Source organism: Colias eurytheme, chromosome 8, assembly GCF_061535395.1.
Source record: "Colias eurytheme isolate Ceu_HAF_F1 chromosome 8, ilColEury1 Martin Lab GWU primary, whole genome shotgun sequence".
Classification (NCBI taxonomy): Eukaryota; Metazoa; Arthropoda; class Insecta; order Lepidoptera; family Pieridae; genus Colias; species Colias eurytheme.
The window spans coordinates 1,675,039-1,693,691 of NC_142987.1; the positions used below are offsets into that span (position 1 = coordinate 1,675,039).

Consider the following 18,653-nt stretch of genomic DNA (forward strand, 5'->3'; position numbering starts at 1 on the left):
TTTTTTCTATTCTTCAAAAATTTCTCATTTATAAAGCATTTGAACTTGTACTTTTTGTTTTTTAAAAAGACCTAAATCAACACCAGTTACCGCTATATTTCTATTTTGATATTGTCCCAAAATTAAACACATCATTAATTTAATTTTCTTTATAATATGTGTTTTTACAAATATCTAAAGTTACATCGATACATTGAGTATTACATTAATTACATAAAATTAATCCTTAACCATTATTTTGAGCATAATTCCATTTATCTTGCATATATAACTAAATTATTTCCTAAATCCAACACTGGCTATCTATTGAGTCACTATCTATGTACTACATAATAGCATACATAGTAACTCTATGTGGCTATCTACGCTTACATATAGGTGATCACAAACATCGAACATTTAGTTAACTCGTAATACTTAACTACTTAAAATCTATTTATAAATAATTCATTATTAATAGAGAATTAGGTTCACGGTTATTCGAATTATATTTATACCTATTGAGTAGATATAATATTCGGTATAGTATATTATTATTAGTCTGTGATTCGTGTAGGTATTCATAAAGGTTTGAAGTGAACCGTTTATGATTTATGTTAAAATAATTCGTAATACCAAGTGGTAGGTAACAGTTATATTTAGAAATACGTATTTATTTCCATTGTATTTGCCAGTATTGTGTCTAATTCGACGACAAAGCCTTCAAAGATCGTGTAATGCTTAGTGGTTTACACCTGTGATTTTGTGAGACCTTCAAATCGATTTCATTTCTATAGAATTTTTCCTATCCTTTGTCAGACTTAAAATTTTACCTATTAAATACAGAAAGCTTTTTGAACCTTGGCATTTCTCTATACAAAATTCATCAGCGATCTAAAGGATATTATTTTGTGTCGAAACAACCGAAATACACAGATTTTAGTAGGTAATTAATTTCCCTATAAAATAGGTAAGTTTGTTCATAAATAGGATGATTTTATTTTTTAATGACACATCAAAATATGCAAGAGTGCAAAACAAATACTAGAAAATAAGATTTTCATTGGAACCATTTAATAAGTCTATTTCATCATAATATATTCGGTCTAATTTAGCCCGACTAAAATATAAACTAAAGAATCACACTTTTAGTCGGAATAATCATTGGCATAATCTAGTACTTATGTACTCAATAATCCATATGAAGGTAAACTGTATATAATTTTTGTGTCAAAATAATTCGTGACTACCCTCAAAACGGAGAATGACAGGCAATTAGGTATTTGTATTCTCTTTGGCAATTAGCATGAACATTGATACCAAAAAGTATCGTAGTTACCGTTTTTTTTTATACTAAAACCGACAAAGGAGCGGGCGGTGTACTGATGAAAGTGATCACCGCCGCCCATAGCAATTGCAACGTTAGGTAACTTTGCGATTGTTTTGCCGGCCTTTGAGGGACGCGTAGGCTCTTTTTTTGAAGGCATCCATGTCGTAGGTAGATGGAAACACCGAAGAAGGCAAGCTGTTCCACAATTTTGTCGTTCGGGGCAGAAAATGCCGTGAAAAACGCACAGTTGTTGATAGCCACTCATCCAGATGGTGCGGATGGTACTAAGCCGGTATTAAGCCAAAAAGACTACTTATTTCGTTGTTTTTCCTGTATTTTATTTTTGGTAACATATAATTAAAATTATTGTTATCGAAATATATAAAATTCATAGGTTATTTTATAGAGAGTATAAAACGTAAATGCGTGTTTGCATAAATTATTATGCTATCTCATCTCATATTAAAGGAAATCATATTTCAGTGCAATCTCTCGAAAAATTTATATTTATATAATATACGTACTTATTAATAAAACTAGCTGTGCTCCGCGGTTTTACCCGCAATACCCGCTCCTGTTGATCTTAGCGAGATGATATAATACCTATCTATACCTCGATAAATGGGCTATCTAACACCGAAAGAATCAAATCGGACCATACGTTCCCGAAATTAGCGCGTTCAAATAAACAAACAAACTCTATCTTTATAATATTAGTATAGAATAGGTACATAATTGAAATAATTTTGTCCCTCTTGCAATATTTTTTAAATAGGAACCAATTTTGTTCACAAAACCTCTATTAGAATCACGTTGGCAAATAAAGTCTGGTTTAGTCTGTCACGTAAATGTTGAGGTTTCACGTTAGTTATATTATTTTTGCCTTTAGTTTCTGTGATTTTTCCCGTATTGCCTTCCACGTGGAGATCAAGGTTTGCGATTGGAAAGAGTAAGTAACTATTACATAATATATTGTATTCTATGGATTGGGCCAGACTCGTGCCTGTTTGTAGAGTACTTATTTGACCGCCTCCTTGGTACAGTGGTTGACGCGTGAGCGTAGAACCGAGGGGTCCTGGGTTCGATTCCCGGTGGAGACGAAGAAAAAAAAAATGTCTCGGTCTGGCAGGACACAGAAGGCTGATCACCTACTTGTCCCTAAAGAAAATCGATCAGTGAAACAGATGTATGAATAATGCATCTGCCCCTTACCCCACTAGGGGACACGGGACTTCACTTTATTTAACAGGTAGCATGTATTTTATACAGTATATGTTCTTAATAATATAGGTACAAAGAGACAAACGTAAAGTAAGTAAGTATTTTGAGAAAATAGCATTAGTCAAGACGCGGGTTCGACACGCGTCTCGTGATCGAATTTTTTTCTGTGAAAAAATTTCTCATTTCTAAAGCATGCGATTGCCATAAAACTAAATATCAGATAAGTATTTTGTGAACAAGTGCATTTACCTATACCGTAGGCGCGCGATAATCCGGCGCTCGCCAATCCGGCACGCTCAGTAGTCCGGCACTTCGGGACTCAGACAGCCCGCTCTATAATCCGGCATTTTACATAGCTGAACGCCGGATTACTGAACGAAAACGTCACAAATGATGAAACTAATATGTAATTTTAATACTTATTTAGTTAATTAATATTTTAATTAATTTATGTATTTTTTTTATAATAAATTCAACTTAGGTACCATTTCAAATATGAAGTCTTATTTCCTATACTAATTCGATAATCCGGCATTTCCGACAATCCGGCATAGAGGAAAAATTGCCGGTGCCGGATTAGCAAGCGCCTACTGTATTTCCATAACGTAAGTATATCAAAGGATACCTTTTTCTTTTAGGATCAAAGGTTGTCAACGGAATTATTAAAACGGTAATGGCCTTGAAACAGCGAAAATATAGTTAACAGGTTGTTTATTTTTTGTTTATTTCTTTTAGAAAATAATTAACGAACATAAAAGAGTACCTACGCAATGAAAATATTTTATCGAGGCACCAATTAAAATCGCAAACGTAAAATATATTTTGACGTTAAAGGGTTTAGAAAATTGTTTTAGAACTATAATATGTAAGTTTATTATATAAAGCTGTTTAGTTTAGACAATTCCTAGGTATTTATTATGTACTTATCAAAAGAAATTAAATATAAGTAGGTAGGTCCTATTTACTGATTTATACTTTAATACGATACCTACAGGCTACAGCTTAGTTATTTCAGTCATGAATACCTGGATATTTTTATCGAAATAATTTTATTTCATGAATAGTCTAGTTTTAGGAATTATTCTTGAAGGATATTACGTGTCTATAGAAAGTAGAGAGAATCTGTGAGCACAGACAAACAGGTCCTATATAGATAAAGTCTATTTTTAAAAATAACTTTATTTAAATAGATATTTTGGCTTGAACAAAATTTTTCAATTTAAGTATTGAATTTTTTGCCAATATGAAATCTGAAATATGAGCGTTTTTACAGTATTACTTATATAACACCTAATAAGTATGTACCTATAAATACGAGATAATTAGCAATATTGGTATCAGTTATTTTGGCAAAAAAGAGTTTCTCATGGCAGATGGAAAAAATTCTACCCTAAAAAAATCGATCAGTGAAAAGGATGAATAATGCATCTGCCCCTTACCCCACTACACACGGGATTTTATATTACACGGCTCGGTAGAAAACCATTGAAATGAAAAATTAAAAGACGAATTTCATATGAACTAGGGACTATACAGAAGAGTTTCTTTAGAAAGTTTAACAAAAGCTCTTCTGACGGGAACCTTATACCTAATATTATTGGGTATAGGTAACTAGTTAGGTATTACCAGGTATTACAGTTTTTTTGAGTGACTATATTCAAAGAAAATATGGTACCTAAATATAGATTTACACCATACCTAGATATTAGATTAAAACATTTTATTATAATTATTATAATCAAAAATCTATACAATTATTGTTTTCCGATAGAAATGTATGAATGAATGAATGAAATGAAATGTATCTACTACAATTCCGTAAAAGTTATGAACAAAATCAATTGAATGAAATTAAATTCAACAAATCTATAAATGGAACTTCCCACGGACTTTATGCTGATAAAATGATATCGACAAGATTTCAAATAACTTGTATACGTAGTATATTATTATTAGTCTGTGAAATAACGGAACAAAAGGTAAAATTCTGGTTAAATCGCCAACATTTCAATTAGTAAACTAAATTTTAAAGGACTCTACTGTTAGATCTACAGTCTGTATCTACATAGTTTATGGCCATTCTACTATTCTATCTTACAGCCTACTCATTATAAATGTGAAAGTTTGTGAGGATGGATTGTATGTGTATGTGTAGGTGTGTTTGTTACTCTTTCACGTAAATACTAGGTACTGAACCGATTACGATTAAATGTAGCACACATATAGAGGGAAACTTGGATTAACACATAGGATAGCTTTTATCCCGTAAATCCCACGGGAACGGAAACTATGCGGGTTTTTCTTTGAAAACGCGGGCGAAGCCGCGGGCGGAAAGCTAGTATAAAATATATGAAGAATTATTATGTGCTTCAGTGCTTACAATGTTATAAAAATGGAGCACAAAAAACTACAGGATTAGATATGTTATAACCTTCTGTAAAGAACCTTATCTTGTGACCACAGACAACGCTAGAATTCCGAATGAGGTAAAAAAAAATAAATATGATCTGAATACATTTTAACGTTATAAGGCCAAAGCCTTCGATATGTCTGTGAAATAAACGATATGCATGAAGTTATTTTGTTATTGTATTATTTTTTCTAAATGTTATTTTCGCGCCAAAAGTTCGCTTATTTACGTAAGTAAGCATTGTGTAAAAAGAAGTATCTGTTATCTACATTCAGAATATAAGTAATTAAAATTACCATTTATCCTTCAACATCCTACTTAGATAATTTACGTTACCTATGTGATAAAAATCATGTACCTACGGCGTTATTTAATACGAATTTATATTATGACTATGCAATTAACTGCAGTTATACAGCCTACTCTTAGAGTATACATTACAATAGGTAGTATATATGTATATACTCTAAGAGCCTACTACTCATATTTAGTAGGACATAATAATATTTTCTATCAATCTTACAAGTTTAATGCATTCGTCTCACTAAATATTTGATCCCGCGTTATATTCGTTTTTCTCGTTCACTCTTCAACACAACATTCAATAAAATTATCAGCTTACAAGTTATTATAATTTACAAGTAGTTTACCTAAAATTTATCATAAAAAAACACATTAAACTTATGACTTATCATTACATTTTTGCTGGCTGGCAATTTCGTAGAAAAAAAATTTGGAAATAGAAAAAAAAAGTGACAGCGTTTTTTTCCGCCAAAAACCATGCTGTTAGTGAAATGATCCTTTGATAAAATCACACTGGCTGATGTTTTGTTTTTGTCAAAGAATTGATTTTAATTTAAATAACTGTTTGCGGCTATTTTGTGCAGAAGTTAATTACTTGATTCCAGTAGGTAAGTGTTTAATTTTTTTTTCTTGTAATGATTATGCGCATCGTAGTGCGCGCGCGGAGACCAATCCTTAATCTAAGGATTATTCATATAGTTTAATTGAATGGAAAAACAAGTAATAAACGGCATGGTTAATAAAGTACTAGGTACTTTAAATAAATTACAAATTGAACATTTAATTTACTGAAGATATAATTTTAATAATCCCATTAGATGGGCAGAAGGAAATTCAACATTCGTCCTTCAAAAATTTAAAAAGATTTCACAATTATTCTATTTTTAGTGCAAAATTGAAGAAGATGTCGGCTTTTATCTTTGATATAAGTAATATAATATTATATCATGATAGAAGTAGGTACTTAATAGGTAATTTATTTTTTAAATTGCTAAAGAGAAAATGAGAATTACATGGGTAATAAAATATGCTTAAAATACGGTAAAAGAATGTAAAGAATTTTTTTTCAATGAGATCGAAAATAATTTTTCATTATATCGAGGTCCTTTTATCCAACAAGCTTATATTAAGACTAGCGGTCCGCCCCGGCTTCGCCCGTGTTACCTACATGTTAACGTTTTTTTTTTCATAAGAACCATCCTCGTAATTTAAGGAATAGATTCCGCAGCGCACGCGATTATAGAATTTTTATTACGGAATTTTTTACACCTTGGATTACATTATTGCATTTTTGGTAAGGATCTCTATTTTTTTTGAAAATGCAATATGGCCTATGAAAATGAATGAAGGAAAGAATTTTTGAAATCGGTCCAGTAGTTTATGCGTGAAAACCATACACACATACATACATAATTACAAACCTTTATAATATTAGTATAGAAGTATAGATGTCGTGTCAGTCTGAGCTTATCATATTCAGGGGTTTCATTATGTAAACATTATTTCTTGTATTTTTGAAGACTTATTAAAATTTCAATGGACGTAGTTTGAGGACGTAGTTTGAAATCTTTGAATCTTGAAACACTATTAAGTTCAGATACGTTCATGGTCTTACATAAACTCCTTATGCTGTAAATATAATCCGAGTTCCGTGTTTGAGTTTTAATCAATGATCAAAGACGTTTCATTAGCATATTATAATAAAATATGCAAAATATAATAATCTTAATCGTATGTATTTCATCATCACACTCTAAAGAACAACACTGTCTTAGCAAATATGCTTATAAACAATAATTACCTCCAACCCCCCATACCAAAACGTGTTAAAGCAGTATTATTTCCAGAGTGGAAAAATGACGTCTAGTGCCATAACTTTCCTATACTGGAAATAATAATACTATTTAAGACATCATGGATTCATGGGTAACCCCTAGAACTATTAGGTACATCCAAGAAGCTCATATCTTTAATACACTGGAGATTTCAGTATGAACATTAACTTGTAACAAGAAAATATGACCTTGAATGACGCCTGTATGTTTTTTATCCCTTTCACACCTAACTTGGCAAGTTAATGTTCATATTGAAATCTCCAGTGTATTAGATATAAGCTTCTTGGGTACATCGCAAAGAGAAAAGCCGCCTCGACCTACACATTATTATAATCATACTCCAAGCAGTATAAACGCTTCATAGCGTTGAGCAGTCTAATCCTCTCATCGGCGTCATCACCCTCGACCCTGTCGCCGTCGTTAAAGCTATATAAGTCGAGCGAGCTGTTCGACGTCGCGCATATGGGGCCGCAGATGCGTCCGCAGTGCACCATCACGCCGCGGTCCGAGGATCCGAAGCTCAGCTTACTTGCGGCTAGGTTAGCGTCAGTCCTCGCAGAAGGAGACCGCGGGGGCCGAGTGGTGGTCCCGCTGGGGCACGAAGCAGGAGCAGGCGGGGGGCCCGGGGGAGGACAGCGCGGAGCCGGGCCCGAGGGAGCCGCCGCAGGAGAGCCGGGCGCGGTCGCGGATGTTGACGATCGAGCGCCGGGTGTTCCACAGCGAGTCCTCGTAGATGTCGCTCTTGGGGCTCTGTGGAACGCCCGGCTCTGGAATTTTTTATTTTATTTTATTTTTTATTTTTACACTTTATTGTACAATACCAGTAATAAAAAACATATATAATTTAACATAGAAACATGAATATGGTAAGTGCACAATTGGCGGCCTTATTGCTTAAAGCAATCTCTTCCAGGCAACCGTAAAAATAAAGGACATGTACGATGCTGGTTAAACGCGAAGGCGCAATCAAAAAGAAAAAAAAAATAAATAAAATCAAGGATAAGAAAACAAAATCAAAAACTATCGAGAATATTATATAAATAACAATGTATACAAAACTCAATAATATCAATATTACATACATACTACATCAATACTTAAAAAATAATAATAAATACAATTATATATATAAGACTAGCTGGTGCGTTGTGCGCGGGCTGCAAGCAGCCCGCGAGCCCCTTTTGCCCCTGGGTTGAAGCAATAGGGCAGTCATTAGAATATGTGTTAGAATTCCAAGTCCATTTATAATTTTCTGCTAACAGCGATTCCACAGTCAATCGGAAGTGCTTATAAATTTCCCATTCAAATATTTTCTATTCCGGGGGGCTGTCTACATTCGAGGGTGCGTGGTGCGCGAGCTGCAAGCAGCTCGCGGCTCATCCCAGGGCAGAAATCTTCAGTCAGTTGAAAATGCATAAAAATTCCCCGTCAATTTGTTAATAATTATTCCACAGTCAATCGGAAGTGCTTATAAATTTCCCATTCAAATATTTTCTATTCCGGGGGGCTGTCCACCTTCGAGGGTGCGTGGTGCGCGAGCTGCAAGCAGCTCGCGGCTCATCCCAGGGCAGAAATCTTCAGTCAGTTGAAAATGCATAAAAATTCCCCGTCAATTTGTTAATATCTGCTAACAGCGATTCCACAGTCAATCGGAAGTGCTTATAAATTTCCCATTCAAATATTTTCTATTCCGGGGGGCTGTCTACCTTCGAGGGTGCTTGGTGCGCGAGCTGCAAGCAGCTCGCGGCTCATCCCAGGGCAGAAATCTTCAGTCATTTGAAAATGCATTTGAATTTCCTGTCCATTTGTTACATCTGCTAACAGTGATTCTACAGTCAGTCGAAACTGTTTATAAATTACTTATTCAAAATATATTGGTTAAATTCTTGAAACGTGATCCCCGAATTTCATCATTTTGAGGTGTCTAATCGATAGTGGGCAGTGACTTTTCATAATAAACTGTTAAAGAGTTTACTTAACACACTCGTCGCTTCGCTCCTCGCTACCTATTTGAATATTTACGCCGGCCGCTGACGTGAATTGCTCGCTTCGCTCGCTTGGCTAGTGCGGTAGTTCAAAAGTTAACCTAACTCGCTCGTCGCTTCGCTCCTCGCTACCTATTTGAATATTTACGCCGGCCGCTGACGTGAATTGCTCGCTTCGCTCGCTTGGCTAGTGCGGTAGTTCAAAAGTTAACCTAACTCGCTCGTCGCTTCGCTCCTCGCTACCTATTTGAATATTTACGCCGGCCGCTGACGTGAATTGCTCGCTTCGCTCGCTTGGCTAGTGCGGTAGTTCAAAAGTTAACCTAACTCGCTCGTCGCTTCGCTCCTCGCTACTTCTTTGAATATTTACGCCGGCCGATGACGTGACTGGCTCGCTTCGCTCGCTTGGCTAGTGCGGTAGTTCAAAAGTTAACCTAACTCGCTCGTCGCTTCGCTCCTCGCTACTTCTTTGAATATTTACGCCGGCCGCGGACGTGACTTGCTCGCTTCGCTCGCTTGGCTAGTGCGGTAGTTTAAAAGTTAACCTAATTCGCTCGTCGCTTCGCTCCTCGCTACTTCTTTGAATATTTACGCCGGTCGCTGACGTGACTGGCTCGCTTCGCTCGCTTGGCTAGTGCGGTAGTTCAAAAGTTAACCTTACTCGCTCGTCGCTTCGCTCCTCGCTACCAATTTGAATATTTACGCCAGCCTCTGCCGTGATTCGCTCGCTTCGCTCGCTTGGCTCGTGCGGTAGTTCAAAAGTTAATAAATATTTTCTACTCCGGGAGGCTGTCGACCTTCGAGGTTGCGCGGTGCGCGGGCAGCAAGCAGCCCGCAGCGCCGTCTTTTGCCGTTGCTATTCCTATAACCCTTCCTACTATGAAAATTTCCATACAAAATTTTCGAAAAAAAAAATTTCGCTTTTTATAAAAAAAATCTTATATGCCTGGAAGCGGACCAGGTATTGAAGCATTTTTTACTTCAGCGACCCCGACCTATCTGCCACCGGTTCAGAGAACCATTGAATTTCGTGATGTATGGAAAATGGAAACCAAGGGTCGGAGAAAAATTCTGAGTATGCAGTTTTGTAAATATGGCCGATAAGAGCACAAAAGTCAATTTTCAGACCGATCGTGAAATAACCGGCGCCACCATCTTGCTTTGAAAAATTGGCCATTTTTGAAAAAAAAAATTGCGTCCAATTTGAAATTTCTCGATTGCCCTGGTAGCACCCCATCTTCTTGATCATTTTTTAGTTCTACACCTCCAAGCTATCTTGCGCCGTTTCGGAGAGCCGTCGAATTTTGCGTTGTATGAAACTCGGAAACCAGCGGTGGAAACTCGATTATGAGTATGCCAACTTAATGTGCGGCTCGATCAAAGCCCCTGTGCCAAGTTACAGCGCGATCGGACCAGCGATGGCCGTTTTAGCATTTGTATGGCGGCGGCCATTTTTTCCGCCATTTTGAATTTTTTTCACTATCTGTGGTAATTGCTCGAGGTCTACTACACATTTAGTTTGAGCACCCCAGATGTAGCTGCTACCGTTTGCGCGGGCCGTTGACCGTCTCCGCGGGCTGTGAGAAAGTTCAAAATTTCGGATTTTTCTGGATATCCTGGGTGCTGGGCGAGTATGAATGCATCATTGGTGTGTTTCTCCGTTGCGCCACCTCGTCTAAATTTACGTTTTTATGTTTGCGCCAAAAATGGAAAAATTCCAAAATCGAGCGACCCACTATGGCTCCCTGGTAGCGTCCCAGGGTGGTGATCATTTTTAGTTCCCGGACCCCCCACCCAACTCGCACCGTTTCCGCGGGCCGTTGGATTTTACGTTGTATGGAAGTCGGAAACGGGGGCCCGGAGCCACTCGAACGGGGCACCGATCGATTCGCCGGCTCGCACAGAGCACGTGTGCCAAATTTGAGACGTAAGGATTCATAAACGGCGATTTTGGCAAAGTACGGCGGCCATCTTGTTTTCGCGAAAATCCCCATTTTTCCACCACCCCTGGTAATCGCCATCAGTTCCGAGCATTTTTTGTTCAGACACCCCCCCTCCAGGTGCCACCGTTTCTGCGCACCACCAGGGGTCCACTTGGTTTTCGAAGGTGATCGAGATCGCTATATTTTTCCTCTGGTCACTCGGCGCACCTCTACACGATCACGTCGTTATCCCCCCCACTTTCCGCGTAGTTTCCGAGAAAACCGATGTCAGTGAGTCAGTGAGTGGTAGTGTAGCTTTATATATATATGATACATAAATATGCCAATACATAAAATAAAACATACTATACATAATATTAAACATTGTATATACAATACAAATACAAAATCATATAAATACATACATATACATAAGATAAAAAAGGTAACTAAATAGTGGAAAAAAAGTGGTCTTTGACAAGTGCTTTGAACATATGCGGTGATTTGGCGCGTCTGATAGTCTCAGGGAGAGAGTTCCACAGTCGAATTGCTAGGACGGTATAGGATGAGTTAAAAAAATTGGAATGGTGAATAGGGGTGGACAGGAGAAGGAGATCAGAAGAACGGAGGGAAAGGGAACTATTGGAATGTAAATATTGGAACTGATTCTTAAGGTAGATAGGAGTTTTCGGGTCAAACAGGATAGAGTACAGGAGTTGAAGGATGTGAGTATTCCGGCGAAGACGAATAGGGAGCCAGTGAAGTCTTTTGCGAAAATCAGAAACATGATCGAACTTGCGTAAGCCGAAGATGAATCTGATGCAAAAGTTTTGCAGCCTTTCGAGAGCGTCCAGTTGATATTCGTGAAGATCGGGATAACAGGAGTCGGCATAATCCAGGAAAGGGAGTAAAAGGGATTGTGACAACGCAATTTTGGTAGAAATCGGAAGGATGTTGCGCAACCGACGAAGAGAAGAAGCAGAGGCATATACTTTTTTCTGCACTTCCTTAATTTGATCACACCAGGATAGGTTTTCGTCCAAGTGCAAACCAAGACTTTTCACCTTTTTACTGAAGGGAATCATCGTGCCGTCTACCGTAACACTAGGTAGATCTTCCCAGTTAATTCGACTTGTGAGCTGCCTACTTCCCAAAACAATAACCTTGGTTTTATCAGGATTGATTTTTAAACCATGGTCTTTACTCCATTTAACGATGGCAGCTAGCTCAGTATTTAAGCGAAAAATCTCGTTCGGTAGTTCAGATAAAGAGGCGTGCGAATATAATTGGAAATCGTCTGCATACATATGATAGGGAGAATTAATATTACTGGAAATAGAGTTAATAAAAATTGAAAATAAGAGAGGAGACAACACGCCACCTTGCGGAACGCCAGCATTTACGTTACACCAAGAAGAAGACAAGTCTTCAACCATGACACGCTGCCGACGTCCAAACAAGTAACTATGAAACCAGTCAATAACCGTTGGAGATATGTTGAGAGAGCGTAGCATTGCTAACAAAACATCATGATCGACAGTGTTAAATGCGTTGCTAAAGTCAAGTAGAGAAAGTAATGTTAGCTGCTTGTTGTCAAACCCCCGGCGAATGTCGTCTGTGATTTTGATAAGAGCAGTAGTTGTGCTGTGACCTGGTCGGAAGCCAGATTGAAAAGGATTGAGGAGATCGTGAGTGAGGAATGTAAAGGAAAAGGATTAGTTACCTATATACAGCAAATAAAAAAATGTTTGTAGTGAAGGAAATCTTAATACATACTTAGGCACAACTTAGGTGACATTTTACAGAATACCTATAACCTATGGCAAGATAAATAGATGGATTATCGAATAGGTATAAATTACATAATATTTAACTTCGTGTATGGTGCCATACACGAAGTTAAATAAATTAGAGGCAGGTGAAATTAAGCTTCTTAAATTTGTCATTACATATTTGAATTAAACAGTCAATTTTAAAAATAATATTGAATACCTTATTAAATTCAAATAGGCATCAAGAACGATAAAACAAAAAGATAATAAGAACTAAAATATTCTCAATAATAAACGAGTAGGTGTGTTCAATTAAATAATGGAACAGTTAATATTAATCGTCCTACTAAATCTAATACTGGATATCTATTTTCTATTTCTTGATTGATTAATAAACGACCCAATATCGTATTTATCAATGAACATTTATTTGCTAAATAAATAAAAATAACATGGAGTTTCTGTTAAAACTAAATGTCTTATTTTAGACTCTACCTCAAAGGATCTACATAATTACAGAAATATACTAATGTAACTTTAATTAAGTAGGTATATGAAAATAAAACTATCCTATTGTAAGACGAATAAGGTTATAAACTCAAAAAGAAAATCTTAACACATGAGATGAGACATTTTTAAAGAATAGAACACTACGAGGTATTAGATCCCAGTCAAAATTGAAAAAAAAATGAAAAAATCTTTATTGAAAGAAGGTTTAAAATAATACAGATTATCAAAAGGATTATTAAAAAGTCGTTAGCTTTTTAAACCAATTTAAAGAATATAGCCTAATTTGGAACGTAAAGTCCGACGCTTGCCAAAAACTTCAGAGATTACAAACGAAAGTTTTAAGGTTTAAATTAAAAGGATAAATAAGATACAGTGTGGATTGAGCGATAAAAACAGGACATTTATCAAAAGTTTGTTATGAGTTAAATCTTATGGATTACGAGCTTTCTGCCACAGTATTACCATATTTCCTTATTGTAATACTGTGTTTCTGCTGTGTGTATTACGTTTTTTATGGTGTTTATATTATAAAACTTGCTTGGTTAGTTATGTTTTATGTATCTGTTTTATAATCTTCATGTATCTGTTATCTGCTTAAAGTAATCGGGTGATGAAAACCCATTTTTTAGCAGAAAAGTAACGCAATCCGAAAAAAAAGTAAATTTATAGATACTTGCCCAAAAATAAAAACAATCAAGACGTATAGACGTTTTGGTAGCTAACTACTTTATGATAGGTACATGATACAATCAATTAGGTTGTGATTTTCCGTGGTTATTTATAATATATCTATTCCTAGCTGCCGTGTCCCGCGGTTTTCACGCATTTTCCGCTCCTTAGCGTGATGATATGTAGACTTTAGAATTTCTCTATAAATTTGCTTTCTAACACTGAGAATTTTTCAAATCAGACCCGTAGTTCCTAAGATTAGTACATTCTACCAACAAAACAAATAAACCCTTCAGCTTTATAATATTAGTATAGATATTTTAATAGTGGTGCAATGAATCTATATAATATTATATAAAAGAAGTCGTGTTAGTTACTCCACTTATAACTCAAGAACGGCTGAACCGATTTACCTGAAAATTGGCAGGGAGGTAGTTTAGAGCCAGGAGAAGGACATAGGATACTAAATATGTACCATGGACAAAGCCGGGACGGACCACTAGTACTATAATAAAGGTGAACGTAAAAATCTTCAATTTTTAAATTTTCCAGTACCTACATAAACTAAAGAAAACATTCGACATGATTGAAATCGAATTCGGTCGAATAGTTTTGATAGTTGATATAAAAGAGCCGAGCAAATTAAAAAAGTTCTTCTTTGTTACGGCTCTCTTACTAGGAATTTTTGATAAAACTCGTTAAGCAGCCTTTGTCACATATGACCCGTATGTTTTTTTTAATATTACAAAATTAAATTCATGTGTCAACATCTCTTTGTTGATATTTAGTGCGATGCGATTTCCTGAAATAAATATTGAACTAGGTACTGTGATTTCTAAATAATAATGGCGGGTTGATATTTTTATTTCATTCGTTTGTCATTCTTATCCAGGCTTATCCCTGAAGCGGTTGAGGTAATTTTGATTGGAATTTCACTCGTAGAGGTTGACAGCAGAGGTACCTATAATATGGAAATTAGCAACATGTACCTTTTATCGAAATCGAAATCGATAGAAAAACCGCGTCTTTTGTTCTCCTTTTAACCAAGTCACGGCACGGCATATCTATATCTATCAATATATATTTAAAAATGAAACCCGTTTTCCTAGGTCACTGCATCACGCGTGAACGGATGGACTGATTTTGATACTTATTTCTTTTTTTAATATATTCCTTGAAGAACGAGGATGGTTCTTATGCAAAATAAACATAAACATGTACCACGGGCGAAGTCGGGGCGGACCGCTAGTGTATTAAATATTAATATGTTTAAGCCTTATTGTCTTATATTTTTAACCAAAACATATTCTTACTGATATAAAATACATAGTATTGTACCTATAAATCAAAGTCGCTTTCTCTGTCCCTATGGCCCTATATATCCTTAAATCTTTAAAACTACGCAACGAATTTTGATGCGGTTTTTTTAATAGAACGAGTGATTCAAGAGGAAGGTTTTAGTATATAATTTATTAGGTTTTAGACAAAGCGGGCGAAGCCGCGGGCGGTAAGCTAGTACTGATATAAAATTCTCTTTCTACAAGATTTATACTTTATTGTTGAAGCAGAATACTCAGAATGTAAAAGCTCTGTTGTGTTTTATTAAGATGTAGTACTGGCTTCAACTATCATGGTTACTTTTTAAACTTGAAATACTGTAGTACCTACTTATATTTGAGTTACTTTAATGCTCTATGTATTTTAGATTTTTATACACAAAATATTGGTTTTGAGGCCTAAATATTTTTAGTATTAAAAAAATATAATAAAAATTAGTGGACCAAAAACCGAAATGACATTATGTTAATTTTTGTGTGTCTAATAATACGAAATTTAATCCAATCATTATTGCTATTTTTGATAAAATACTAACTTCAAAGAAATAATAATCACTGAAACAAATAAAAACCTTTATTAAGTCGGATTTTTACCTGCTACGCCGACGCGTAGAGGTCAAAAGTTCGATAGAAAGCCGCGCGAAGAAACTAGTTTTTTTTTTTTTTTTTTTTTTTTATATTAGAGTGGGCAAACGGGCTTGTGGAGCGCCTGATCGTAAGCGAGTCCACCGCCCATATTCATCTACAGGGGTTTCTGTAGTTGCGTTGCCGACTTTTTGAGATGGAGGTGCACTCTCTTCTTGAAGACACTCAAGTTGTAGACATTAGGAAATGTCGCTGCGGGGAGGCTATTCCATAATTTGGTAGTGCGTGGTAAAAAGTTACGAGAAAAACGCACTGTACTCGTACGCCAAAGATCTAAGTGGTGAGCATGAAACTTTGCCTTGTGTCGGGCAGAACGATGGTGGAATTCTGCGGCAGGTATCAGTTCAAACAACTCGTCAGAACACTCTCCATTGTACAGACGATAGAATACGCATAAAGATGCGACGTCTCGTCGTAAAGCAAGTGAATCCAGCCGATCAGTAAGTGCCCGGTTGCCGATAACTCTGACGGCTCTTCGTTGCACGCTATCGAGTGGAAGGAGTTGATATTGTGGGGCGCCGGCCCAGAGATGGGAGCAGTATTCCATATGAGGCCGTATTTGCGCTTTATAAAGTAACAAGAGATGGCCTGGCCTGAAATACTGCTTCGCTCTATTAAGGACGCCCATTTTTTTAGAAGCTATAGTAGCTTTGCCTTCCAAATGATAGCGGAACTGAACGTCATCAGATATATCGACACCAAGAATTCCGATACTAGGCTTTATTGTTAGGGGAGTGTTCTCAAATAAGGGAGCTGTGAGAAATGGGGTTTTCTTGGCTGTGAATGAACATACTTGCGTCTTGCTAGGGTTAAATTGGACAAGATTTTGTCGACCCCACTCAGAGACTTCACCAAGGAGAGCCTCAATATTGGACACAAGTATGTTTCGGTTTGCATTGACGTGTTCTCGAGAAATATTTGGGCGGCCGGAATATATAGCATCTCCAGTACTGTCATCTGCATAGCAATGAATGTTACTGATTTGTAACATGTCATTGATATGCAGTAAGAACAGTGTGGGTGAAAGGACGCAGCCTTGAGGGACGCCAGCGTTGACAGGCAGTAGTACAGAGCTCGAACCGTCAACCAAGACCCGGATACTACGAGATGTAAGAAAGCTGGCAATCCACTTACATAATTTCTCTGTGAGTCCATAGGCTGGAAGTTTCGATAGAAGAGCCCGATGCCACACCCGATCGAAGGCTTTTGCAACGTCCAGACTAACCGCTAAGGCCTCCCCTTTACTCTCGATTGCCGTAGCCCAACGATGGGTTAAGTAAACTAGGAGATCACCAGCTGACCGTCCATGGCGAAAGCCATACTGTCGGTCACTAATCAACTGGTTTTCTTCCAAATAACCCAGAAGTTGGCCGTTAATGATGCTTTCCATCACTTTCGAGAGTAAAGAGGTAATCGCGATAGGTCTGTAGTTGCATGGATCAGAACAATCGCCTTTTTTAGGGATCGGGTGTACTGAGGCAATCTTCCACGAAGCAGGGACTACGCCAATGTTATAGGAGTACCGAAACAGCTCTGTGAAAACCGGTGCCAGTTCCGGAGCACATGTTTTGAGAACAACGGCGGGGATACCATCAGGCCCACTCGCTTTGTGTGTTTCGAGTTTGTTACAAATATAATATAGGAAATATACTTACGGTACTTAAAAAGAGGATTTGTCCTCCTTTCGTGTTCCTCTCCCTCTAACCACCATGTTTTTATATCTCCTTTACCCTGTGAAAACAATTATAATGTTATTTTTGTCAAAATTCGTAGTTTCACATTTAAAATTGTTGTTACATGAAATTGAAATTCTTGAAAACCGTCGGTATTTACACTTGTATCATAATATAATACATACTAACATAAATCCTTGTAATAAATAACTTTGTAAAATTAATTCGTATCTACTTATTAAATATTTTTCATTTCACGTTAATTTAAATACCTAAATAAAAAATGCATAAAAGCTATATTTCATGGAATTTAATGCTTTAAAAAATCAATTTCCAATACCTAATAAAATTGACAAAATTCTTTGACTTTTTCTATTCTTTTCAGATTTCTATCCGAATCGGATTTCTCAATTCCAGTCAAAAAATAATTAAAAGTACTCGCAAATGTAACAGGAAACAGGACAAAAGGTAACCTAAATCCTTATTCTTTGTTCCCATTTGACAGCTGTCAAAGGAAAAAATTCGACACACTTTCGTATGGATACATGATTTTTTTACATTTCTTGGTGTCAAGTGTCGAGCGCAGTTAACTTTGTTAATTTCTCTTTGTATTTGCAAAGAAATGTATTTTCTTTTTGAAATGTTGCTTTGGTGACCTTGTCACCTGTAATTTTGAGGAAGGCACATTTTATGACATTCAAAATCAGTTGTTAAGTAGGTACTTATATAATATAGATGTGCATATTAGAATTATTATGTTACGAACTCATGTTCGTCAAATCATTGAACAATTGAATACCAATCAATCATTTGAACACTCTTTATATAATAATCCGGTACAACAGAAATGTGTATATGATAAGCTAATAAAATATGAGCAAAAGAACACATCCAATCAAATGTTATAATATAAATTTCAACAAGAAAGACTTATCCTTCCCACACATTAACGTGGGTGATAATAATATATTAAATATATTAAAGAATATTATAAAAATCGATAAGTGTCGTGGGATGTACCTCGTCTGCTGTTATGATTTTCTCATTCTAACTGATATAAAT

At 36.3% G+C, this 18,653-nt stretch overlaps 1 protein-coding gene across 1 annotated transcript in view; it reads right to left on the reverse strand.

Moving 5' to 3' along the window:
• Positions 1-7,299: 7,299 nt before the first annotated feature.
• The window catches only part of LOC149906279 (guanylate cyclase 32E-like), a 166,500-nt gene continuing 155,146 nt past the window's right edge, over positions 7,300-18,653 (reverse strand). The window contains exons 21-22 of the mRNA XM_090104411.1: positions 17,574-17,649; positions 7,300-7,845 (exon numbers count right to left, since the gene is read on the reverse strand). Coding sequence (XP_089960537.1) covers positions 7,625-7,845; positions 17,574-17,649 — 297 coding nt within the window. The 3' untranslated portion in view covers positions 7,300-7,624. The remainder of the gene's footprint in view (positions 7,846-17,573; positions 17,650-18,653) is intronic.